This window comes from Cyrtonyx montezumae, unplaced genomic scaffold (assembly GCF_038088225.1).
Source record: "Cyrtonyx montezumae isolate F1298 unplaced genomic scaffold, pur_monq_1.0 scaffold_10, whole genome shotgun sequence".
NCBI classification, from domain to species: domain Eukaryota; kingdom Metazoa; phylum Chordata; class Aves; order Galliformes; family Odontophoridae; genus Cyrtonyx; species Cyrtonyx montezumae.
The window spans coordinates 20,787,975-20,814,484 of record NW_027071826.1 but is presented as its reverse complement, the minus strand read 5'-3'; the positions used below and the strand labels follow the sequence as shown (position 1 = coordinate 20,814,484).

The following is a 26,510-nucleotide window of genomic DNA, read 5'->3' as shown; positions in this document are numbered from 1 at the left end:
CTCCCAGCAAGCAAATACTTGTAGAGTCAGTATCTGCTTTGTAGAGAAGGACATACAATAAATGTTTTGATTATTAAGTAGGTCCTCAAAGAACAGCAGTGGTTGCTCAGATCTCAGTAAATTGCAACCTAATGCTGATGAGCATTGTGGTCTACTTTCCTGTAACACTAGAAGTTTTATGGAAGGAGAATGAAATTAGAGCTGCTTCTCAGATGGCCTTGAATGGCTGTGGTTGAACAATTGTCTGGCTCTCAAGATTCTGCTCTCAGAAAACCAACTTACGTGCATTCTACCTCTCTTCGTGAACCCTCCAGGATGATACTGAGATGAGGGAGGAAGGGAATTAGACTATCTTCATCCTAGCCTTTTACTTGGCTTGCTAAAGCAGTTCAGTGTGAGCAGTTACTTTAATGAGAGAAAATACAACTTTTCCTATATACGCTCAGAACTTGATCTGACTGATTTAGGCGAGTCTGCTGGAAAATGTATTTTGAAAATAGGTATATATTCTTTGTGACCTGTAGTACTGTGTGGAAAAAATAATGTTATAGCCCCTCTTACTGCAGAGAGGTCTGAAATTGTTCCATGACCCAGAATTACTTCCTTAAGCCTCTGATTCTCAAGCACAAAATTTGATTCCTTTTGACTTTTTTTTTTGTTATTCTGTATGTTCTATGCTTATATTGGCAGGGTCTTTAGTTACTATCTGGACAGGTAGAGTTCATCTGCCTTTTTAATGCACTTCAGTTTTCTCTAATAAACTTGAAAGTTACTGCTTCCATCATTTTCGCAATTTCAGTTATTACATTGTTTTTTTCTTTTCCTCTCTTTGGATAGTATTTTTAGTAACTGATCTGAAGTAAGTGATACATAAATCTTCACGGCTAAATTGAGGAGTCACAATCTCAGAGGCCTGGATCGCCTCTCTTACAAAGACAGGCTGAGGGATCTAGGCTTATTCAGTCTGGAGAATCCTGAGAGACCTCATTGCAGCCTTCTAGTACTTAAAATGAACTTAAAAACAGGAGGGAGATTGACTTTTTACAGTCTTGATAGTGATATAGAAGAAAGAATAGTTTTAAACTGAAAGAGGAGAAATTTAGGTTAGATGTTAGGAGGTAAGGCGTTGGAATAGGTTTCCCAGAGAAGGAAAGGGAACAGTTTTTCACTTTGAGTGTTTGTTCTGCAGCATAGTGAGTGCAATACTGGAGATGATAGATAATAAATGTTACTATACAATCGAAGTTGTCTCATTCACTCTGTAATTTTGATATTTTCATGGATATATTTCACTTAATGCTTCAACCGTGCTTGTATACATCCTCATTGCAGCATAAAAGTAAATACATGTGCTGGTAAATTCACTTAAATATGAAGGCATCTCTCCACCAGAAATTCTTCATTCTTATGTTTTCTCTTTACTGTATTACTGCTTTTGGAGAGAAGGTAACCTTCGCAGACTCCAGTGGGGCCAGCTTTTAGACACTGCTTTTTACCAAAGCTCAGGGTAGCTGAGATTAGTACAAGAATGATGTGTAGAGTACACTTCGAAGGATTATAGCTGCTGCTATGCAAACTTATATTCCTGTTATATTTTTTAGTAGTGTTGCTGGCATTACTTAATTTTGTGTTCTGTATGCTCAATAATGCTGAGGCAACAGCGGAAGGAAAACTTGTTATGTGTGTATAGAGATTTTTAGAAAGTTTCAGCTTGCACTACTAAGTAGTTGAATTGCTAAGTAATGCTAGCTTGGGACACAGAGGCTTAGGACATGGGCAATTAAACTTTATTCTTATCAAGAAAATGAGAAAGAAAAACATGCAAGTTTGTGAGATTCACAAAAATATTGTGACTGTTGCTTGTCTTGCAGTTTTGGCTAATTAACAAGTTCTTCCCCCCTCTTTCCTTCTCCTTCACCCCTCATTTTTACTGAAGCTAATGATGACCTTAAAACAGTCTGAGACAAGTTCTCTCATGAATATGATAGCTGCTTGTCCTAGAGAGCACCTGAAAAAGATTGACTAATTTAGCTAAGAATATAATCTTTCCTGTTGAGCTAATTGTTCTCAGCATGTTTGGAGTTTCTGTTTGGTCTTTATTTATCTGAAGAATATTCCTGGGTCCCTTGAATTTTCTACTTCCTAAAAGAATGGCATTTTAGTGGGAAACTCTGATTTGTTCCTTTCCTTCCGTTCTTGCAAAACTATGCAAACAACTTGTGTGGCTTCACATTTTTCCCACTTTCCTTTTCAGCCTCCTTACTCCTTGATCGTTACATAAAGAGAGAAAAGTTAAGAGTCTTCATTTAGGTCTTTTCTTCTCTCCTTATTGTAGTGAGAAAGACTTGGAGGAAGTGCTGACATTTTACACAAAAAAAAATAAGTCAGCCAGTGTCTTCCTAGGATCAAGCTCCAGGACCGCAAAACCCAGGGACACCAGTAACCAGTTAGAGAGTCAATCTCAGGGGGGTAAGTGTTGCAGGCAATTTTGAGATTATGTTGCCCGGACTAATCCAATTTCACTTCAGTTTATAGAAAAAGACTAATCCAGAATGTTATTCAGGTTTCTGGAAGTTGTGTGTTTTTTGTTTTTTTTTCCTTGTCAGTGATTCCTTGCTTTAAAGACTAGGGTAGGTACACCCCTGACTTCTTTCAGTGGAGTGGTATGTAACAGGACCAGCCTTTATAAGGAACTCTAAATATGATGACTTGTGACTGATATCAGAAGTGGAAATCTAAAGATACTGAAATCAGAAATGTTGAAATCCTGTAATCAAAGTAAGAGATGAGAGAAACCAAGACTTATTCAGTTGTGCTGCCTATGGTGATCATACCAAATGGAGGGTGGAGTCTGCACATTTAAATCTAATGAAGCATTCTGTTGATGGAAGCGCAGTATTAGCTGCTCACATCTAGTCCACCTTGTTGCTGTATGTGACAGTACAATATGATCAATATTGTTTCATGGTCTACAATATTAGCAGGAAAGTTCATTATTAAAAGGTTTTAATTCTGCAGTCTTATTCCAACTTCTAATTCCTAATTGTTACAGACCACCCTGAGGTGATGAAGAAAGTAAATTATGATCAACCCAGAAGTTCAGTTGCAGATCTGCCTGTAGAAGGAGGAGGCTGTAAACCCAAAGAAGTGAAATCAACCTGTAAGTAAACAGACTTCATTTATTGTCAAGAAAAAGTAATGAATGCATATACTGTTTTTAATACATATTTAAACAATTTTTAGAATCTGTGAGTTCAAACCAGCTTTGGGGAATATTGTGCATCTTTTTCTTTTAAACCCACGAAATACTGTAGGGTGAGCAGTATGAGTGAGTTAGCTGCTCTTTTGTGGAGAAAAATCTAGATATGACGAGCACTGAAAGAAGATATCTCTCATGTAGAGCTGCCTCTTTTCTTTACTTATAGATGAGGTCACTTGTCTTCAGCGAGTCAATGAACAAAAGTATCTCAAATTGTTATCTGAAGGACCTCAAAAGCACTATCTCTCATGTGGTGTGCTTGCTGTCTTTTTGTAGTTCCAGAAAGATCCACCTTCTCTTTAAATGCTGATGTGAAATTACCTCGGTACTGCCCTCCTAGTGCTTCTTCCTCTGCTTCTGGTGCCACGTTCCGGAGAAGTACCAGTTCCCAGTTACCATCTCAACCTGCAGCCTCTGGAAATCCACAGGTGCCTGATTGCTGTTCGTTGCCATCTCCTCCAACTGGTCTAAGACTGATTCATTCCTCATCTTCCCTGCCTTCCTCCCAGAGCCAGAGCACAGCCACTGACTGCTCTTCTGTCTTCATAAACCCAGTGTCCAGTGAGGCTTCTAGCCCTGCAGGGTTACATCATTCTGGTATCTGTGCCATTGGCCCACTCTCATCTTTTCAGAGAGCTGCTCAGATCTACAGCCAAAGACTGTCCCGATCAACCTCTGCAAAAGCAGGTGAATGTTCTGTGTTGCCTAATGACTGGCTAATGCAGTATGAAGTTTTTGTAAAAATCCCACCTCTTCCAGAACACATATTACATTTCTAGAATTGAGTCTTGTTCAAATGGTGCTAAATTTCTCATGGAAAGGAGGAATGCATGAAGCAGCCCTTGTTTGTTGAATCTGCCCTTTTACTGAAAAGATGAATAGGGAATTGAACTTGTTTTTGGAAAAGCTGGGAAATAAAGTGTTATGTATTTCTCCTGTTTGTATTACTATTTTTTTGTTTAGTGATTTCAGTGTAGTTTCAGTTAGCAGAAATCTTTTCTGTCTATGTGTGGTTCTTAGTTTCTTGTTTTTCTCTCAAAGTGAAATCTCTTAGTCAAATTTCATAATTGTTGAATGCTTAAAGGTGTGCCAAGATCCCTTAAAATGGAAGATCTGTGTGGATTTGTATTGTATCTCATTCTGTAGGATCTTCCAGGATTGTTGCCATACCAGAGTATCTTAAAAATAAGATCATTTGCTGTTCTGGGATTAGAACATAGTTAAGCAATGTAACTTTAGATTGTTAGGATTTTGGAAGGTAGAAGAACTAGAGGTTTATGGATGCACACAGTAATCTGTTCAGAAAGTTTTGGAAACCATATGCAAGCTAACAGCCATGGTCCTGGTAACATGTTTTTCTTTGAAATGATATTTGCTTTGAGTTCTGCATCAGCACATTTTCACTAGGGCTGCTGTATATATAAAGACAAATTCTCTAGCATTAAAATAAATCAGACTTCTCAATTTTATAGCGTGTTTAAAGGAATCCATTTGTTTTGAAGGACAATCATTATAGGTTTAACATGTGTAACAGCTAGCCAAAATTCTCTGGCATGTGTGCAATTAACTACATTATGTTGAAGACAGTGTAAATTTGGCATTGCTTAAAGCTCATATAGGGAAAATGCTATACAGAATAGAAGGCTGTATTCTCCCTAGAACACACAGTGTCATGGTTTTATGATTTTTGGTACTGGTATTCCACATCATAACATCATGTAGTGCATTTAGAGTTAGAGTTAATGCTCCAGCTCTGTGGATCATCGATAGTTCCAGGTATACCTTTCTCAGAAGAGAAGAAGAACTTCATTCCCCAGAGGACTTTGCGATGCTTTGCGTTGTTATGTGTTTACGCTCAGAGGGAAAGATAAAAACTGTCTGTGGTCACGGGACACTCTCTTTCCTTTGGGATGGACTCAGCAGTGGGTGCTCGCTGCCGTCCGCCTTCAGCGTTAGCGTAAGGCCTTCGGTTTATCGGGCACTCTCTCTTGCTCATTTTACTTGATTTATTAGCTTTAATTCCAATTATATTGTATTATATTGTTATTTTGCTTTCTGATATCTATTTAGTAAATTAGCTTTCCTCCTCAGATCGTTGCCGCTTTTTTGTTCCTAGGCCTATCTCCCTTTTCCCTTTCTCCCTTCCCCTTTCCTGGGGCGTGGGTCCGTGGGTCCCCCACACCAATCATCACGGAACCGGGCTGAACCTGCCTGTAAACCGTTGACATTTTTTGGCGCCCAACGTGGGGCAAAACCAGCTGCCTTAGCCGGGCAGAGACATACTTTTAGAACGAATCTCTCTTCGCTCTCAGAGCTCCGTTAGCTTATCTGTACTGCAGGTGCTGTATGGCAAAACACGACCTTGAAGTCTGGGCGTACTGCCAGTTGTCCTGGGATATTTGTAAACTTTTTGGGTACTGCCAGCTAGTTTTAGTAAAGAAAAAAAAAAAAAAGAAAAAAATGCTTTCTCTTTTTAAACTGGTCTTAAAGGGACTGCATTTCATTGTTTTTTTTCCCTTGTAATGCTCAGAACGTACTGGGACTTAATTAAGTTTGCCAGTCTGATCCACGGAGCATGGTCTCTGTATGATAAACTAAAAACACTGATGGACATACCTACCTGGCTTTTGTATACGATGTGGCATTCAGTTCCGGAGGGAGTAACTCCAGATTAAGTTGTTAACTCTATGGAACTTGTGATTTTTAAACAGACTCCTGGTCTCTCCTTTGAATTCATTATGCATTTTCTGAATGCTCATCCAATGCTCGTAATGATTGTGGTGTCAGTCTCCCTGAATGTACTCTTCATCATTTTACTCAGTATTTTTATTTATAATATTTTGAGAAAAACCCTCCTTAGAGCAAGAGAATACTGACTGGCAGGGAGTTTGGAGGGACTTAGGAGAGACTTTAGAGAAATGGGCATCACCAGTGTCATGGAACTTTTCTCCTGAACACCTGCAAGATCCTGAGAACTTAAGCAGATATTTGAGACAGGGATGTTGCGGCTCAAACAGATCTGAGGAGGCCCAAATTATTTGGGGTCTGGCTTATGCTTACCGGGCCTTATTCAATACTATCCCAGAGAGACATAGAGTTTTTGAAATAGAGCGAGAGAGTCTCCGAGCCGAAAGGGACAGTCTCCTAATCCAGAAAGAGAGTCTTCTAGCTGACAATCAGACTCTCCAGGCTGAGAGAGACGCCCTCCAGGCTGAGAGAGATGCCCTCCAGTCTCAACAAGAAGCTCTCCAATCCAACATGGACACCCTCCAGACCGAGCAAGACAACTTCTGGTTCAAGAGAGATGCCCTCCAATCTGAGAGGGATGCACTCCAGACTGAGGAAGATGCCCTCCAGACTGAGAGAGACAACCTCTGGTTTCAACGAGATGCTTTCCGATCCAATATGGATGCTTTTCGGTCCCAGTGAGATGCCCTCCGATCTGAATTAGACACCCTCCAATCTGACCAAAAACACCTCAAAGCTGAGTATCTTTCCTGCCAAGGTACATTATTCCATTACGAAAATGAACTGACCCATGTTCGAGCTCAACAAGACAAGCTCCAAGGTGAACTAAATTCCCTCATAACTCAGCGAGATGAACTTCGAGCTGAGCTAGAGAGTATGATCATTAATACTAACCAATATGATCAACCACAAGTGACACCAGAATCAATGTCAGTTGCCCCTGTAAGAGGACGGAGAATGAAAAAAGTCTCAACTCCCTTAGAAGAGAAGAAAGAGGAGGAGCTGAGAGTGGAAGAAGCAGACTCTGAAAGAGAAGAAGAGAAAGTAGAGGAACCAGACGCTGCAAGAGAAGAGGAGAAAGGAGGTCCAGAGGAGTGGTTCAGAACTCTAGATTTTCCAGTAGGAGGGCTGAGTCACCCAACAAGATTACGGTCACCAATGCCTAGAAGGGCAATGAGTCCTGATAGAGTAGGAGATGAAAGAGAAATTGTTACTGATGTTACTCGACCTCTGAAAATGAATGAAATTAGAAGTTTGAGAAAAGACTTTACACGCCATGCAAGTGAACCTATTGTCACCTGGTTACTACGCTTTTGGGACAGTGGGGCCAACAGTGTGTGGCTAGATGGTAACGAAGCTCGCCAATTGGGTAACATTGCCAGGGACTCTGCCATTGATAGAGGCATTAGTACATGCCACAATAGACCCTTCACTCTCTGGAAGCGGATGCTGATAGCCGTGAAAGAAAAATATCCCTTCAGAGATGATCTGTTGCCTGAGAAGAAGAAATGGTCTGATATGGAAAAGGGCATACATTATTTGAGAGAATATGCTGTGGTGGAAATGTTACATGACCCTGCATTCATTCATGATGAACCAAACCAAGAGCATGACTCTGAGAGAATCAGATGTACACCAATCATGTGGCGTATATTCACGAGGACTGCACCAGGCAGGTATGCCAGTACGTTAGCAGCAATGTATGGCAGAAGACAAAGAAGACCCCTTATAAATGACCTGATTAACAAACTTCAAGACATCGAGTTACATTTAACCCCTCTACGAGCTTATGTTTTAGCCTTGGTAAAGGTAACTGAAAGACTGGACAGACTAGAGAGCAATCAAGAAGATATAATGGATGAACTGACTACTGTGCTTGGTTCTGACGAAACTGATAGATTTGATGGGAACCAGGATTCCTAAAATAGTAACGTCTCAGCTATCAAAAGAGGACGTTCTCCTGCTCGAGGAAGTGACAACAGTAAGACTATGTCACGTATTGCCTTGTGGCGTTACCTACGTGACCAGGGGGAAGCTATGAAGAAGTGGCATAAAAAATACCCACATCTGCACTTCAGGCACGGGTAAAAGAATTACGAAACAGATCAACCATCAGGGTGAACTTCTCCAAGAAGGTGACTGCTCCAGTGACTGCCGGACACGGCAGTAGCCGTAAAAATAACAGAGGTAACAAATAGAGGGGCCCCCAGCCAGGTGGGGGAAAGGGATAATAGAGTGTATTGGACTGTGTGGATTCAATGGCCTGGCACATCAGAACCACAAAAATATAAGGCACTGGTGGACACTGGTGCACAGTGCACTCCAATGCCCTCGAGTCACCAAGGGACAGACTTAATCTACATTTCTGGGGTGACTGGGGGTTCCCAAGAGTTAACCATGTTGGAGGCTGAAATAAGCCTCACTGGTAAAGACTGGCAAAAACATTCTATTGTGACTGGGGGCTTCATGTATACTTGGTATTGATTACCTCAAAAGGATATTTTAAGGATCCCAAAGGGTATCAATGGGCCTTTGGAATAGCTGCTGTGGACGCAGACAACGTTAAGCAGCTGTCTGCTTTGCCTGGCCTATCAGAAGATCCGTCTGTTGTGGGGTTGCTCCAAGTGGAGGAGCAACAGGTACCAATTGCTACAAAAACGGTGCACAGACGGCAGTACCGCACCAACAGGGATTCCTTGCTCCCCATTCATAACCTGATTCGTCAGCTAGAGAGCCAGGGAGCAATCAGTAAAACTCACTCACCTTTTAACAGCCCCATATGGCCGGTGCATAAAGCCAGTGGAGAATGGAGGCTGACGGTAGATTACCGTGGCCTGAATGAAGTCACACCCCCACTGAGTGCTGCTGTGTCAGACATGCTACAACTCCAGTACGAAAACCGTTGACACACAGGAAGTGTCATACCTTCTTTCACATCTGTGTGACCAACAGATTGAGAGAGTCAGACGTATTATTAGACGGGATGCAGAGGAGGACCACAAAAGTTATCAGAGCCAAACGACTTTCCTCTGAAGGGGGACTGAGAGAGTTGGGGTTGTTCAGCTTAAAGGTCTCTACAGAGACCTTATAGCAGCCTTCCAGTACCTAATGGGGGACTGCAAGAGAGATGGGGATGAATTCTTTACCAGGATGGATAAGATAAGATAACGGGGAATGGTTTTAAAGTAATTAGGATAGGTTTAGATTAAATATAAGGAATAAATTATTTACTTTGAAGATGGTTAGCCATTGGAACAGGTTGCTCAGAGAGGCTGTGGATGTCTTCTCCCTGAAAGTGTTCAGGAATGAGACCTTGAACAACCTGATCTAGTGGAAGTTGTCTGCCATGATGGAGGTTTGGAACTAGATGATCTTTAAGGTCTTCCAACTCAAACCATTCTTTGATTCTGTGATACTGCTCACCAAGTATGACTGAATATTTTGTTGATCTTTGTTTTTTGGTAGGTTTGCGCCATCGCAGTCCAAGTGGGCAGCGTGTGGGCTCTGTCATGGTGAACAAAGGTACAGAAGATGCTTCTTCCCTGGGCAAACGTTACAGCCCCAGTATGGTAGTAGCAGAACTGCAACAGCTGGCAGAAAAGCAAGCAGCTTGTCAGTACTCCCCACCAAGCCACGCCAGTCTCCTTACACAGCAGGTATGTAAGCAGCAAAGCTAGAATCTCCGTAACAAGCTTGTGTGTCAGCACTTAATCTGGGCTGAGTTGTGTTGGAAAAAGCAAATCTTAAAAATCCCTTGAACCTTCTCTTCTCTAGACTGAACAATCCCAGTTCCCTCAGCTGCTCCTTCTAAGGCCTGTGCTCCAGACCCCTTACCAGCTTCTTTGCCCTTCTCTGGGCATGCTCCAGGGCCTTGATGTCTTTTGTAATGAGGAGCCCAAAACTGAACACAGTACTCAAGGTGCGGCCATGGGTTGATGGCTGGGGGTAGATGTGCTGGGATGCCACAGAAATCAGATTTTCTTAATTCTGCAATTGTACATTACTGGAGTAATGATGATATAGTCTAGGTCTGTGGATGCAAGTCTTGGATGATAAGAGCATAAGAGAGATTAAATCATTTATTATGTACGAATTTCCACTGCAGTAGGCACAGAGGAGCTGCATTTTCCTTCCAGACAATTAAGTGAAATTACTATCAGACGACAGAACAGACAAAAAATAGTGAGACTTCTGTGGCTGGATAAGTACAACTTTAAGAAATGGGAAGATATGCAATAAGTATAGTGACAAAGTTTCTATGGAAAGGTTGAGTTGGTGGTGAAGTGTGTATAGAGAGCAGAAGTGTAACAAATGTACTTATTGGTAATGAAGGCTGTAAATGTTTCCTGTGAATTAAAGCAGCGAGTCTAGCTCCAGATCCAGATAACCAGGCATTCAAATAAATAAAATTGACGATTGTTTGTTTTGGGAGAAAATAGAAATGTGTATAGAAAGCAGTGGATAATAAGGTAAATAATGATGATTTTATTTGTGTTTCTCATAATAAGGTAAGGGGGATATTAAGTTTAGTAGGAAGACTACAGAGTAAAGACGATAAAAGGGAATAGTTACCATCTTCTGAAACTTCCTGTGACAAGATGCCATTAAAGTCAAATGCTTGACAGGATTCAAAGCTATACTGTAGATTTATGTGGACAATATGACCTGGAATATTTACATTCGTTATTCTAAAATAACGAATGTTTTTCAGATGCCAAATTGCTAGGTTCTAACATACAGAAATAATGAATTTTCTTTATCAACTAGATGTTTCAGCTAATTGAAATGGAAATTACAAGTGTATTCTATCTTTTGAAATGTGTCAGGCAGGATAGCAGTTTTGCTGGGTCATTGTTCTGAACTGGCTTTCCATCTTTCACGTGATGAGGAATGTGTGCTGTGCTTGTGTAGCCATATTTATGACCTTTTCCTTACCACACTGTTTTACTGTAGTCAAGCTAAGTTATTTCCTTTATGTTAGCAGAGTTTCCGAGACACTTGTGAGGAAATCATTATCTGCAATTAGGGATTTCCTAATTGCAGATGATGAATAATTATTTTTACAAGATGCTGACGTCCTTGTCAGTATGTGCTGTGTAGTGGTTCAGCTGCAGTGTTGGCAGTGTATTAAAGTCAGTGTGTCAATTCTGTTTTTCAGATTGTCCTGAAATTTTGCTAGTTTGATTTGCCCAGTGCTAAACATGAGCTAGGATTACTCCTACTGGAGTACTGTTAGAGAATAGCAGCAGATACAGTGATGGTGAATCAGGGAAATTAAACCCTTTTTATTTTATTAGGGACTAAATTGCCTTTATCTTCTTTTCTAGCTTAAGATTTTTTTTTGGCTCCTATGCTACTTCAGGAGAGATTAAGTAAGATTTTTTTTTTGGTCTATACCCATTGGTGGTTGGCCTTCCCTGACAGAAAGATGGATGAAGGGTGTGACCAAAATAATCTAGACTTGTTTTCCCTCTGCTATGTTCCCTACCAGGCATGAATTCTAAAGTTTGTACTTAAGGTGTGTTTAGCATAAAATAATTCCATGTGCTTGCACTGCAGGACTATCTGTGGGGAGAAAGTTAAAATGCACAGCATGTGTGTAGATCCGGAGCCAGGTGGCTGGATCCTGGATATATATGTGCTTTCCTTTGTGAATAGGAGGCTACTTTTCTCTGAAATATGCTGCAAGGTAAAAAGAGGGTTTTATCCTGTAGTGCTGAGTCTGTGTGAGGTCCCTATCACAGACTGGAGGCAGGGGCTGCGGTTGATATCTACCAGGCTGTAGTACTTTGTAGTTATTAATGCTCACGTACAGAAGAATGCGTTGAATTGGCCAGCTTCACCAGAAGGAGGGAGAGAAGGAGGGGAAGCCTTGTGGGAGCTCTGCCCTTCTCTGTGAGGGAGGGTGTGAGATTTCAGAACCGAGCTATCATTAGGATTAGCTCCAATTCTTCTAGCCAGAGAGTTCAATCATAGGGATAACATCAGACCACCCAGGCAAGGGCCAGACCGAGCTGTCTCCATCTCAGTTATGCAAGCAACCAGTGCCCAAGATCTAGCAGCCAGCATTCCTGCGAACAGCTGACAAGTCCATTGGAGGATGGAGTGTTGTCCTCATTCTACATTTTTCATTTGGACAGAAAACGGAAACTGGGAAGAAAAAGAGGAGTTTAGTAAATGTTAGGACAGTGGAGAGGAAGTGAAGAATAAATGGAATAGGCACTTTACAGTGCCTCAGAGTGACTTTGTGGAGATCTTTACCACAAGAATCTTGAAATAAAGAGCTTCAGCTAAACAAAAAAAAAAACAACCCTGCAAAACCCTGAACCTGTATCACTCCTTGTCAGTTACCCATCTCATCTACACAGCTTTGAGACCCTGGTGTGCATTATCCCTGGCTATGAAATGAACTGCCAGTGAGACAAACCACTATACCGGTTCCAGTGCTTATTATCAACTCTTTTGCTTCTGGACCTGAGCAGAGCAATGTGGAGGGTACAGAAAGACCAGCAAATATTTTCAGAACTGTAGGGATATTTTCCTCACTGAATGTTTTTGGTGTGTGTTTGTTTGTTTGTTTTCCCTGTCACAGTGTTAGTCCCTTGATTTGACTGAACTTACTTTGTCTGAATCTTAATCCGATTTAATTTCCTTACGTAACACTTTTAGTTGACTTTTACCCTTGTGCTGAGAGGGTGAAGGGGAAACGTAGAAGAAAATGACATCTCAGTCTGTAACCAGGAAGAGGAGCAAGAAGCCAGGAGATGAAGCCTGAGGTCTATTTTTCTTTCTTTTTTCACAAAGCTGTTTGTACTGCTACAGGGCCCCATCTTTTCCTCATCTTCTGGCTGTTGACACAGGAGTTGAAATTACTTCTAATACTGCTAACTTATAGCTTCAACAATAATACAACTGATATCAGCTGAGGAAGCAAAAATGTCAATGTGGCTTCTGCAGTGCAGGAATTGAACCCTTCTGCTCTGAGTTGCCAAAGGGAATAGGAGCAGAGGCTTTTGTTATAGCGCAGCAACGTTTGCAGATCTATAGTCACTAAATGGGCCAGACTGAGCAGCTAGTGCTTGTATTATGGCAAGAATTACACATTGATGAACAAATGTGCCTTATCAAAATTACTCCCACTGGGAAGTTTGGAGGCAGTGTCTAAATGAAAACCTGACTTTTTCAGAAGGAAGAGGGGAGTTCAGCCATCCACAGCAGCAGTATGAACATAGCATTTTTTTTCATTGTTAAATGGATGCATACGCTGGAGACTCTACAAAGGAATTTGCAAGTTTGTCAGGTTTCCCAGGAATGTCTCTGGCAGGTCTTTGTCTGGAACATTTTCTGGAGACTGGAAGGCTTCTGCTCTGTATGCATATGTATGTCCTGTAAGCTGGTAAGCTCAGCAAGCAGAGAAGGAATGTCACAGGCCTTTGGCCAGATCAGCCTTGGTACACACGCAGATTTCACACTTTGCAGCCTTTAGCTCCAGTTCTTCCCCTCTGACTGGCTGCTCCTACAAATTCAAATCTGAGCATAAAATGAAGCTATTTTAGGGTGTGGCCAGCAAGCTGACCTCGATCACAAGAAAGTGGCCCTACAAAAACATTAGTATTGTGTGATATCTCCAAAGAATTTGTAGTAGGTGTACTTTATGTCACTGCTCAGACAGTGAAAGTATCTGTGTTTTGAGATTGGTTTGGAGTTTCTACTGACATTTCAGAAAAGAGTCAGCTTCCCATATTGAAATATTCTGTTGGATTTCAGCCTCTCAGTACATTAAGGAAGATGGTCTGCAAGGAAGATGGAAAATTTCCAGTAGGACTGCAAAACCTGGGTGCTCTGTTAGATTAAGTCATTAACCCAGCCTAGGGCCTGGGCTAGTTGACAGATGTACATGGGAGCTCTGTGGTGAAGCCAAAAAAACAAGCATCATGTAAACTGGGTAGGGAACAGATTAATAAAGACTATTTATATTAATGTAGTATATAGTCAGCCATCTCAGAAGGCAGAACAAACAGAAATATAATTGAAGTAATGCAATAAAAATCTTTTTTTAATATGGTAGGTTGTTAATTCCTGCCTCTGTTCCTGGGGATGTGAATATTTCACTGATCGCAAAAGCTCTAGGGTATATGTGCCTAAGGAATGGTTGGCAGGTGAAAATGCAGTGACTAGGCAAGCCAAATAGTGAAAGAAGAAGTATTTGTTTTACAAGCTATTGAATATAAAGGTTGAATTGATGGATGTACAGTATTAAGTAATAAAATAGGAAATTAGGGATTGACTTAGGTGGAGGGTGGGTCTTGAAGTCAAATTGAACATACAGGATAAAGTAGATCAAGAGCCAAAGGAGATCTCACAAATTATTAGACATTTTACACATTCTTCGGTTTTCTAATGGAATGCTTCCTTCTTTGAGCATATGATGTATGAGCATATGTGTTGTCTTATCCTTCTGAGGTGCCAAAACTTAAAGGTTCTGGTCTGTTTGTAAGTACAGTGCTCTTCTAACTTGCATGTGTCTTAACCTTAATCCACATTGAACCTTTCTTTAAAAGAAAGGATTTTTTTTCAATGAACTGTTAAAGCAATCAAATTTGAAACCTATTAGTACTGTATATTTTACCCCAAATTCTGTGGTGCTAGGCCTCTTCCAGTTTTAGATTATAAACTTTTCATCACGTTGAATGCTTTTCTGGAAGAAATTATGAAGTCTACTATGACTGCATCTTCTGGCCTATCTCTTGGTGTTGATCTTCAAACTGACCTGACTTCTAAATTCCTTTTCCTCATCAACCAATTAGAATGACCCACATGGAAGCCTGAGATGTGTGAAATAGAGATGATGTGAGTGTGGCTCCAAGTAAAAGAAATGGCCTTTTAGTCTGTAGGTCTTTTGTCCTCAGCACATCGTTTATAGGCAACAGGATATGACTGGCCACTGGCAGGAAAAAATACTAAAGCTGCCAAATGCGGAGAGTGAAGTAGGTATCTTTGTCCTGTGTTGTTTGTTCAGTGTTGTAACAAAGTGATAGTGAAACTCGGGGCCTGCTGTTCAGGCTGTTTATAGTGAAAATTTAAGTCACTTTTCCACGCTGCCAGAAGAGGCATAACTTCTAGCAGTGGTGTGTCCCTGTTCACCCTGGTTAACTCCTGCAAGCTGATAAGGACACTTGACCTTTCAGGAATCTTTTCCTGAATCTTTGAAGGCTGATCTGTAGTGCTGACTTGTTTGTTCATTTATTATTATTATTGTTAACATTAGCTACTTTAAAAAAAGCAGAATGTCTGCTTCTTTAGCCTATTTGAAACAAGATCTAAGTGAAAATAAAGCATTTTATTTAAGGAAAGATTAAGTACTCTAATATGATGGTGAGAAGCTGTTGAACAAATAGTGTAATGTAGATCAAGAATGTAAAATCTCCTCTTTAGACTCTTGCTTGTGATTTCTAAAAGGTTCTTTGTCCAGAGAATGCTGTTTTTTATGAACAAATTCTACCCTGGAGTTTTCATTCTTCCTACTTTTATTTGGATATCTCATTTAATGGCATATGTGGGACAGCCAAAGGATCTGGCCCAGCCCAGCGTGGGTTCATGAAATGCAAGTCATCCTTGACCAACCTCATCTTCTATGACTGAGTGACTTACCTGGTGGATGATGGAATGGCTGTTGACATAGTCTACCTAGGCTTCAGCAAAGCCTTTGATGCTGTCACCCACAGTGTTCTCCTGGGGACGCTGGCAGCACATGGCCTGGACCATGTACTCTTGGCTGAGTAAAGAACTGACAGGGGGGGCAGAGTGTGGTGATGAATGGAATTAAAGCTGGTGACTGACTGGTCGTGACTGGTGTACTCCAGGGGTCGGTATTGGGACCAGTCCTGTTTAATATATTTACCGATGATCTGGATGAGGGGATTGAGTGCACCCTCAGGAAATCTGAAGATGACACCAAGTTGAGGGGAAGTGTCAATCTGTCAGAGGGTAGGAAGGCCCTACAGTGGGATCTGTACAGGCTGGATAGTTGGGCTGTGGCCAATGGGATGAAGTTCAGTAAGACCAAGTGCCAGGTCCTGCAATTTGGTCACAACCCTATGCAATGCTACAGGCTGGGGCAGAGCGGCTGGGAGGTTGTGCAGAGGAAAAGGACCTGGGGGTGTTGGTCGATGCTTGGGTGAACATGAGCCATCAGTGTGCTCTGGTGGCCAAGAAGACCAGTGGCATCCTGGCTGTTATCAGAAATAGTGTTGTCAGTGGGAGCAGGGAGGTGATCGTCCCCTGTACTCAGCGCTGGTGAAGCTGCATCTTAAGTACTGTGCTCAGTTTTGTGCCCCTTACTATGTTGAGGCTGGAGTGTGTCCAGAGGAGGGCAGCAAAGCTGGTGAAGGGTTTGAAGCATGGATCTTATGAGTGGCTGAAGAAACAGGAATTGTGTAGCCTGGAAAAGAAGAAGCTCATGGGAGACCTGGTTCCCTCTACTACTCCTGGAAGGGAGGTTGTGGTGAGATGAAGGTCAGCCTCTTCTCCCAGGTAACAGCATTAGGGTTAAAGAGGGAATGGCCTCAAATTGTGCTAGGGGAGATTTAGATTTGACACTGGGAAAAACCTCTTCTCTGAAAGAGTGGTCGGGCACTGGAATGGGCTGCCCAGGGAGGTGGTAAAGTCACTGTCCCTGGAGGTGTTCAAGAAATGTTTGTATGTTATAGCGAGGGATATGAGTTAGTGGGAAATATTGATGTTAGACTACATGATCCGAGAGGCCCTTTCCAACTTTTATTAACTCTGTATTTCCCATTTGAATCATAAAGCAGATTAAGAAATTAAATTAAACAAGGCTACAGAATGATACCCAAAAGTACTGGATACAAGAGTCGAGACCTTTGCTTTTGTTAAATTTATTCTGAAAAGTATTTCTGCGAATTAAACAAGACCACAGATAGGTGGTTCTTTTAAGCTTATGTACGTCTACTGTCAAGAAGGCAAGTGTATTTCTTACCTTGAAACATACTATTAAAAATAAAAATGTTAACAACAAAAAAACACTTTCTTCTTATAGATCCATATGAATTAACATCTTTCCTTTTGAGACACATTAGCCCTTATTTTTGTTAGTTTTTTTCCCTACTACTCCTATTTTTGAAGCTACGAGCTATTCTTTATGGAGCTTTCAGTACCTGCTTTTGTCCAGCTACCTTAAAATATCTTTTTTTTTTTAAGCCAAAGAATTTATTTGTTGCTAAGAATTTGCCTCTCTATGAGGGATACTGTTGGGTCAGGTGTACAGGAGGGTTAATAACTGGAAAATGAACCCACTCTGCTGTGCACAGATGTGTTGGGGTTCCCTCAGCAGCCCACCAAAGCAACATCCTGGTGAGCTACTTTTACAGCAGCTGAAACATCTCAGCACATGGCACAGTAATAAGAAGTAACACCCATTTGGGTGGGCTGGCGGCAGCCAGACCTTACTATCTTGCTGGTGTTCTCTCCCTCACTCTGAATCCCTTGCCTGTCTTTAATCCTGCTGTAATTTAAACACCTGTCTCTCTGGAATGTGTGAAGTGTCCTTTCTACCTCTGTGAAACTATTTGCTCACCTGCTTTGTTTAGAAAGCCAGCTTTCAAAAGAATACTGATTATAATATTAGAGAGGAAAGCATACCACATAAATAGAGCAGGGATGAGCTGGTAACTCATCAGACTAAATGTGGTGAGGAGAAAAGGTTACATAAAGTCATCTTAGTTTCACATGCATCTGTATGAGCAAAGTTGTGACTGCTGTTGCTGACAAGCTAAGAATTGTATATATACTATTTATTTTGTATACAATGTTGGCCTCTGTTTGCCTCATTTGCTATTCTTGGTTGTTTTATTTTTTTCAGATCATAAAATCTCAGTGGCCACAAACTGTCATTGTTATGTATTTGAATGGTGTCTGGCACCGTAAGACCTAGTAGTGATTTGAAATTTTCTATTGTTGCAATGAAAAGGCTTTAAATATATTATTTAAAGTCTACAGAAGGCTTAAATTTAAGGATGAAGTAGAGGTGCCAAAGTGACTTCTAATGTCTTTTCCACATGAAGTGGGTAGCACTGCTCATTTCTAAGCTTGCTCAGTGTGTCCCGCTGTAAGACCTGGGAACTGTGACTTAATGAATGAGGATAATGCTCAGACTGAAGGAAGAATGGGATAGGATAGAACTGGGAAGAAGTATGGCAGAAGGAGGATCCTTTTGGAGAATTGGGCAGAAGAACAGTGTGCAATTACAATAATTTAATTCTGTCCAGAAATTGAAGTACGTGTGTTAAGATTTCTAAATTCGGGAAGTGTAAAAATGCCTCTTAGTACTGAACAACTGAAAGGGTGACAGCATCCTGTGTTGCCAGTTACCATGTTAGTTCATGTTCTAGAGTTCAGTCAGCATACGAATTGTGCAGTTCTGCGTAAGACTGTGGTAGGTGTGAGTGCAGCATCACTCACTGCAGCTTGTATATACTCGTTTTAATTAGAGTAATTCCACACAAATACTGGTAAAAGAGCATTGTTAGGATAGCAAAGCTGGGAATTTGCAAGCTATGCTTAGGCATTTATAGGAAGTTAGGTTACACTTAGGTAACTTACCTTTGAGATCTGGAGCAGATTCAGGGCTAGTTTTTCAATTCTTCTTTCCAGTTACCCTATATGTTATTGGTTACACACACCTTTCAGTTTCCTCAGAAATGAGCAGAGGTGATACAAACAAGTCACCTTTACCATATACCCTCAGTCTTGATGCAGAACAAGTTTTTTTTGTGCTTCTGAAAAAGCAATATGTAATCATGTTGTTAAAGACATGTTTTTAAAACGTATTGTTTAACTTCTGTAATAGGTGCTGTTACTGTATGAACTTAGGCTCTCTTCAGTATATCATCAGGTTATGTATGCTCACAGTTTGATCCTTTTAGAAGAAAAATGTTCAGAGAAAGAAACAATGAAATATGTTTTATATGCTTAAAGCCAAACTGATAATTTCTTTAGAACTTAAACTTACACCACATATGATTTTAGGCTATTGTCAACTATTTTGTATAGTTACTTGTGGGCACAATTTGAAGGTGGTTTGGGTGGAATTGTTCACTCGTGTGTGGTAGAGTTAGTTACTCAGTTTTAAATCAGAGGTGCATATGGTGATGCATTGTACATCTGCTGTGGAGTGGGGTAGGGAAAGGACATGTGCATATGGTTTGATCAGTGACACGGGTTGTGATGACTGGACAGACACACTGAATTCTGTTCAGAAAGTGTAATATAAGCATCTGTCTTTTGATTGCAGAGTTAATTTTGTTAATGTAGAATTACTTTTTTACTGTATGCTTTTATCAGTTCTATAGCAGGATACATTTTCTTGCTTTAGGATTTTTGCTGGATTCACGTCATTTTCCTCCTTTGAGCTTTTACTTACCTAGTACATACTCTATCCAGTATGCTTAGTGCCATCTTTTGCTTATTTCTTGTTTTTTAATTGTTTCTGATGTCTTTTTCATTGCCTCTGCAGTTGACAAGCTTGAACTTAACAAGTGGAGGTGTAAGCAAGGGGAATGCAGCTGTGCCCCCGAGCTACCAATCAGCACTTAACAGAAAAGGGCCACTGTGGGCTGTTCAGTCAGACACTCTTACAGATGACAGAAGATCCATCTCTTCAGCAGTCAGGTAAGTTAAAACTGATGCTCCATGTTTTTTGAAGGAGTGTGTGAGGTACTCAAAAGCTCATCCGTAATTTGTTTGATCTCTTGCTCAGAGGATAACACCTAAGGGCCAAACACTAGTTCTTTTCAGATCTGCCCTAGGAATTAGGCCCATGAAAACACATCTGTGTTCCTAGTACTGGCAGTTTTGTGGTGGAATGAGGAAATAGATGAACACATGGAAAGGGAGGGAAAAGGGGAAAGTCAGTTTCTCTGTAATTATATCTCATCTCTGTATTTGTGAGTTTTGGTTCTTTGGTGTCAAGACATAAGCAGAATGTAAACCTTTACCTGATACTGCAGAAATCTCTACCAAGGCCTCATCTCCATGCATTTTTTCTTTGAATATCAAGCTTCTATTGTTCAAAGTTAGAGCAGTACCCTGTAGTGTTTTATTAAGTTTCCTCTTCAGATAGCTTCCTTCTGCTCTTTATTGATTTTGGTCATTGGAATTTGTATTTATGGCTGATATACTCATGGGATTCAGAGTTCCGATTCTGCAGGGGGAAAAAAAGGCTGTTCTTCCTGTGCTTGAAACAGCAGCTCTATTTACCCCAAGGATTCTAGATTTTGGAAGGTGAGAGCTAAGTGAGCCTATGGCAGAAGGCTAGGCTGAACGCAGGCTCAAAACTCCTTGAGACATCTGATTTGCCAGTGCTTTTTTTGTCCTTTTAAATTCAATAATGAGACAACACTTGCACAACATTCATTTAGAACTAGAAAACAACGTACAGGTGAAAATATTAATTCATCTCATTGATACCTGAATTACTGGAAAATGGAGGAAGGTAAGAAAGGCAGATATGCAGTACAGAATGCATGTGACCTGGGTGGTCATCTTTTCCCAAATGGGTGCTTCAGTAGAAGGGTTGGAATGGGATTTGGAAAGCTCAAGAAAAATTTTTCTTATTTCATCAGTCACTGCTTTTCATCCTGCCTAAAAAAGAGGAATGTGAGAAATGAATTCCTGGCCTGTTTCTGTTCCAGCACAATGTTTGCCTCTGGGGTTTGCAGTTATTAAGAGAGGTGGTGATTCTGTTCTTGGAGATCAGCCAGGCTAGCTATTACCTAATCCAAATAAAGAACCTATCCAACAGGTGTATACTGCCTTCCCCTCCTACACAGGTTGAGGGAGCAGCAGAATGCAGGCTGTCATAGAGCTTCTGTTTGTTTCTCAGTTCTGCTTGCACCTCTGTAATTCCTTTCCAGCTACGTCTGTATCCACGCAGTCATAATCTTCTATGAATCTCTGCAGAAGGCACAGTAGTTACCACCTTTCTCTGAAGCCATTTCTACTAAATGCTATTACCTGCTGATTTGATAACCTAACTTTTAAACTCTGAACCGTGCTTCATCTAGCCTTGTATGTGTAGCTTGGTGCCTGTAGAAATTGTTGTATTTCATACAAGGTTCCAAAAGTTCTTCGGAAGTGTCTGGCCACAGCTGGTATAAGATTCTGTCTTCAAATGTTTCATAAAAAGTTTGATCTTTCAGTACTTGAGTTATCTTTATTATTCTCAAACCAAGAGACAGAAAGGTAGTAAAAGGCCCTTTGCTGAATTACTTTATTTTCATGGCTGCTTGCATGAAATGGCCAGAATACTGGAAATAAAAAGCTCTACATAAATATGGGGAAAAAATATCCGGAGACAATGCTGGATTACTTGGACTGTGAACTTTCTTTTAATGAAATAATTCCAAAAGGTGCATCAAGATCATGATATATGGAGATAGCTATCTTGGACTTCAAATGACTTATTTGCTGCTTGGTCTATTACAGTGGAACTCAGCATTTTGTAGAGGGTCATCTAATGAGTGTCAGCCTGTGCTCAGTACTGGATGATTATTTGAAGAAAAGCTTCCTGTTTTTTTCCATTGAGGTTCTTCTATAGCAGTTGTAGAATTTTGCAAGGATGGAAATGTTTTGTCAATGGGCCTCTTATCTGGCTTGAATTTGGCTCCAGTTCAAACATCTGCCTCTGAAACTCAGTCACTACAGTTTTTGCAGAGCTGTGTGGTAAAACTAAGCCATCTTGCTGCTTCTGAGTTCTGTTTTAAAATGTTACTGTGATGCTATTGTGAATATTTTTTTCTCCTCTTTAATTCCTATTCACACAGTATTGATTTATCTAAATTTCTCTGAGCAAAAGTTAGTTCTCCATTTCTTTAGTTGAATGTTGTCTGTATGAGAAGAGTTGCCAAATTAGTAGTCAGCTCAGCAAAAGAAAAAGGTGATCTTGAGTTTGTGATATAGAGACAGAGAACGACTCTGGATATGTTAAAATGTTCTCAACTACTGTAACATGGCTGTCAGAGGCCCTTTGCCACATTTGCTGCAGTCCAAGCTGTATTGCCCTCTATAACTCTGCAGCTATGACAAACCTGCTCTCTCTTTCTTTAACTGTAGTCCTGAGGGTCTTATTCCAATCTGTCCCAGTTTCTCGCTCTGTCAGGCAGGATTGTTACTTATTCACATTCTGCTTTAGCCACATAAACAGGTTTGTTATGCACTTTGTAAGCTAAGTGTTTAAGATTGCTGTATAAATTTTATCATAATGTTAATAGTTTGACCTAAGAACAACAAAAATGAAAGTGATTTTTTTTATTATCCGTTGGAACTGATTTCCTGACATTAAATCTAAGAACTTACTAGGAATGTGGCAATGATCAGCTCCTGAAGACGTTCTCAGTTGCACAATAAATGTAGAAGATAGTGTCTACGAGAACAAAATTTATTGTTCAGAACCTAAACTAATTTCTGAGTACTGTTGGCAGATAGTTGCATAACCACCAATAACAGGGGTAGTAGGCTTTCCTAGCAGCTTCTGACACTGGAATCTGCTCTGCTATCTCACTTGTTTTTGAAATTCTTCTCAAAGAGTTGTTTGGGCTTTGCAAATCACTTAATCTCCAAGACCTGTGCCAAAGGTAATGAGAGAAATCTTTCTAATTAGTACAGATTTCTATATTTTCAGTGGGCATCTTGGATTCTGTCATCCTTGAACAGGTTCACTTTTAGAACTCATCCAGGCAGTGTGCTGGCAGGCATTCAGCAGTAATACATGGTCAGTATTTTTCCAGACCTTTGTGTTGCATTAGCTTCTTGGTTTTTCATGACAGCATTCTCAAAACTAAAGACACAACCAACCTAGCTCTGCATATTTTTTTCCTTGTACCTTTTGACAGATTTATCTAAGTTGTGAGGGAGGCAGGCAAGCAAACTTTTTCTGTCATCAATCAGAAACTAGAATGGCAGTCCAAATTATACCACACAGCTTGGATTATGACTGCTGTTAAAGTCAGAAGCAAAGGATTCTGCTCTTCTGATTGCTTAACGTGCTCAAAATACTGCTTTGCTGCCTTCTTAGCCAAGGTGCTCAGGCTCATCAAGAAATGATGTTTTGTTGGCAGGCTCTCTAATCTGGGTTAAATGTTAAAAACAAGGTTTTTCAGTTTTCTTATCTAGGGGTTTCTATGTTTAAGTTGCTCTGTCATTCTTAGTGGTAGGAACAGCTTAGGCATTGTGGGCTGTGTGCATATAGCTGCCATATGCTCAAGTTCCAAAATAGGCTTTCCTTTTTGTAGTTCTGTTTTATTTTTTACCTGGAAGTCTTGAGTGTGTTAAGGAAAAAAAAATCTGAAAGTCTTGTAAGTATCTGACCTGCAGTGAGCCTGAAGCATTCTGGAAGAATTAGACGTGATGCCCATCCACATTATAGTTACAGCATTCACATAATATGTGCTTATGGGCTGCGCTGCATGTATTTACTGCTCGTGCACAAATCAACATTATGGGCACAGTAAATCCAGTACTACTTAAAATGACATCTTCCTGTGCCTGTTCTAATAGCAAAGATGTATTTATTTGAAATCCAAATGTTTTAGACAAAAATAATGGCATATTCTGCTTTTGCACACTCCACCTCACGAACTAGGACCACAAATGCTATATTCCCAGACAACCTTTTATACTAAGTGTGCCGTCTGTGAAACTTCATGCCTGGTCCATTACTACTAGGGCTGCACGTAGTACAGTTTCAGAACTTCTGTTGTAGTCATACAGAATATACATACTTCAGGCTTGTGAGGATGTGGGGGAGTCTCCAAGCTCTTCCAAGAGTTTGTTTGTAAGTGTCTGCTCCATTTCCACTGAACCTTTGAATCTTGACAAGGAGACACCAGGCAACTATCACAAGCTAATTGTTGTTTACCAGTCTTGATTCTGTGTGTCAAAGGGACAGCTTATTACATTTGACTTAGAGGTGAAAGTAACCTCACTATTTTCTCAAGTTTTCATTTAAGTTTTTCAAGCTACAGAAGGTAAAATATGAAATCTGGTGAGTGCCTGGAACCTGAGTAGGTGGGATGTGAAGAGCTATGAAGAGAGCTGTACCAGAACAGCCATACTAATGTGCAAGGTGGTTCTCACAATGCTAGAAAATGCTAGAGAAATTGGTGAGACTGTCTTCTTTTTCAAAGACTTGTGGCCTAGGGGTCTTAGGATGGCAGATGCAGCATGGCAGTTGTAGTATGAGCTCTGGAAAAGAGCTGGCTGCATATGGGCTTGCAGCTAGAACCAAAGAAGAGAGAGCTCTATTTGACAGCTAATGCTATTTTTTATGAGAATAGATCAGTTTCTCTTTGTTGCGTGGTAGGTATTGCCTTGTAGTTCTGCATCTCAGGGGTTAGTGGTAACTTTACTGTCTTCCCAGTTGCATGTTTCAAGCTCCCTGCAGTCCCTGGACAGGTAGAGGCTGTCCATCCTCTGTCCTGTGCTCCGCTTGCCAAGTGACTGGAGCATGTTTGTTTGTATAGCAGCTGAGTGCAGGCTGAGTTTGAAGAGACTGTACTGCACTGGTGCCTCTGGGAGGAAATGAAGAGAGAAGGCAGCAGGCACTGATGGCTACAGCAGACCTTCAGTTTCAGGAAACTCTCCAGTGACCTTGACGCCTCCCTGGCTAGGCAGTACAGAAGTGCCAAAGCAGCAGCAGCAGAACATGACCAAGACCTGCCCTGTGCCAGCACTGCCTCCTCTGTTCCTTCCTCTTAATACCATTTGTCCCTTCTCTTTTCTCTCTTTGAGGAAACGTCTGATTATGAGCTCAGCCTGTCTGCACTACACCGCTTTTCTGCAGGCTGCATGCTTATACAGTCGTCTCCTTTCTGTGTAAAGATGTCCTTTCTAATACCAAACAACAGCAAAGTGTGCTGTTCTTGGTGAGGAGCAAAAGGTGTCATCATGAGGCATATCTCGCACAGGTCTATCTGTCGCCAGTTCTCCCTCACTGGGAGGGCCTCCAGCTCATAGAGTCCTTTTATCAGGCTGCTTGCAGGGATGAGTGCTGTGTTTAGGAAGGCTTGTATAGAAACGTCCCTTTTAATAAGACTGGCCATTTGCATTAGGACATACACAAGGCTGTCTCCTGGATTTTCTTCTGTGGCAGGCCTCTCTTGTATGCTTAAATTCAGTTTATTTTTTTAAGTGGGAGAATGAGAATGGGTATAGTGATTTTTTTTTCTGTGACCCTGTCTGGTTCTCCTGAGCAGCTCTGTCACACCGTATTTACTTGTGGCCCTTGAGAAACAGTATTTCTGGGAGTCCTGAGTCTGGGAGTTGATGTAGGATTACTATATTCAGAGGAAATTTGAGGAGGGAGTGTGAAAAAAAGAAATTCTGCGTGGGTAGCTGTAGGTTCTTGTAGGTCTCCTTGTCTCTAGCTTGTACATGTTCTTTCTTCGTTTCCCACATATTTGTGCATGTAGCAGCCTTTCCCCCACCCTGATAACCTCCAACCTTTTTTTTTTTTTTTTAAGGATCTCCCAGGGTCCCTGGTGACAACTTGTTAACTTTGAAGGCAAACTGGCTGACTTCACCTTCAGAAATACGCGGCTTGCCTTGTATTACTTCTTATATATTTTGGTCACACTGAAGAAATGTGTGATGGCAGGTTCAATTACTTTCCTCCTGCTTGGAAATTGCCTGAGCCTCAGCACCGCAGGTTGGCAGTGCCTCGAAGGATCCCTGCTTCCCACAGCCAGGCCTTGGCTCTGGCTGCTTGGAGCCTCTGGGAGAGGAAAGGCGGAAAGCTCGTGACTTGCCCAGACAGTTTGAGGCCTGGCCCTGCAGCCTCGGCTCCCCAGACGCTGTTGAGTCGGACTTGGCTGGCAGCCGCCAAGCTGTTACTTTTCCGAGGTAATAAGTAAGATTAATCGCAGGACCCTTTCCAGAGGCGAAGGGGGTTTGGGCTGAGTGCAGGGAGAGTGCAGGAGCCAGTGCTAGGTCTAGGAGCTGGAGGCAGGAGCTGAGGCCTTGCATCAGGGGAGAGCTGGGCACGAGCAGGCCGGTGCATGGCCTGCAGCTGCAGCCTGGGGATTCCTTAGGCTGGTTTCAGCTGAGTGAAGAGGCACACAGCATCTGCGTTACCTCTTGCAGGTCTGTTGAGCTTGGGCAACTGTGCTTTTTGCAAGTAGTCCTAGTAATGTGAGAGCACAGGTTTCTCTTCCAGCACCTGGCTTTGACTTACATGACTTCCTTTCAGAGAAGGTATGGAGATCTTTCCCATTATTCCCATCAAGCAGCCCATGTTGGTAGGTGGAGGGTAACAGGGTTTTCATACCTTCCCTAAATATCATACAGCATCATAGTTCTTGGTTCTTTCTTTTCAGCTGCCTCCCCTACCTGACCTTTTACCAATGTAAACATAGGATTTGCATCCTGGATTAGGCTGCTAATCTTTATACTTCACCTGTCTTGTCCTCTGGAGTAACTGCCACTAGTG

The 26,510-nt window shown here is 41.3% G+C and overlaps 1 protein-coding gene across 1 annotated transcript in view; it reads left to right on the top strand.

The window, feature by feature from the left end:
* TTLL5 (tubulin tyrosine ligase like 5) overlaps positions 1–26,510 on the top strand; it is a 120,343-nt gene that overhangs the window by 48,207 nt on the left and 45,626 nt on the right. The window contains exons 26-31 of the mRNA XM_065751986.1: positions 2,336–2,469; positions 3,053–3,160; positions 3,536–3,687; positions 3,769–3,946; positions 9,473–9,663; positions 19,542–19,696. Of these exons, the coding sequence (XP_065608058.1) occupies positions 2,336–2,469; positions 3,053–3,160; positions 3,536–3,687; positions 3,769–3,946; positions 9,473–9,663; positions 19,542–19,696 (918 nt within the window). The remainder of the gene's footprint in view (positions 1–2,335; positions 2,470–3,052; positions 3,161–3,535; positions 3,688–3,768; positions 3,947–9,472; positions 9,664–19,541; positions 19,697–26,510) is intronic.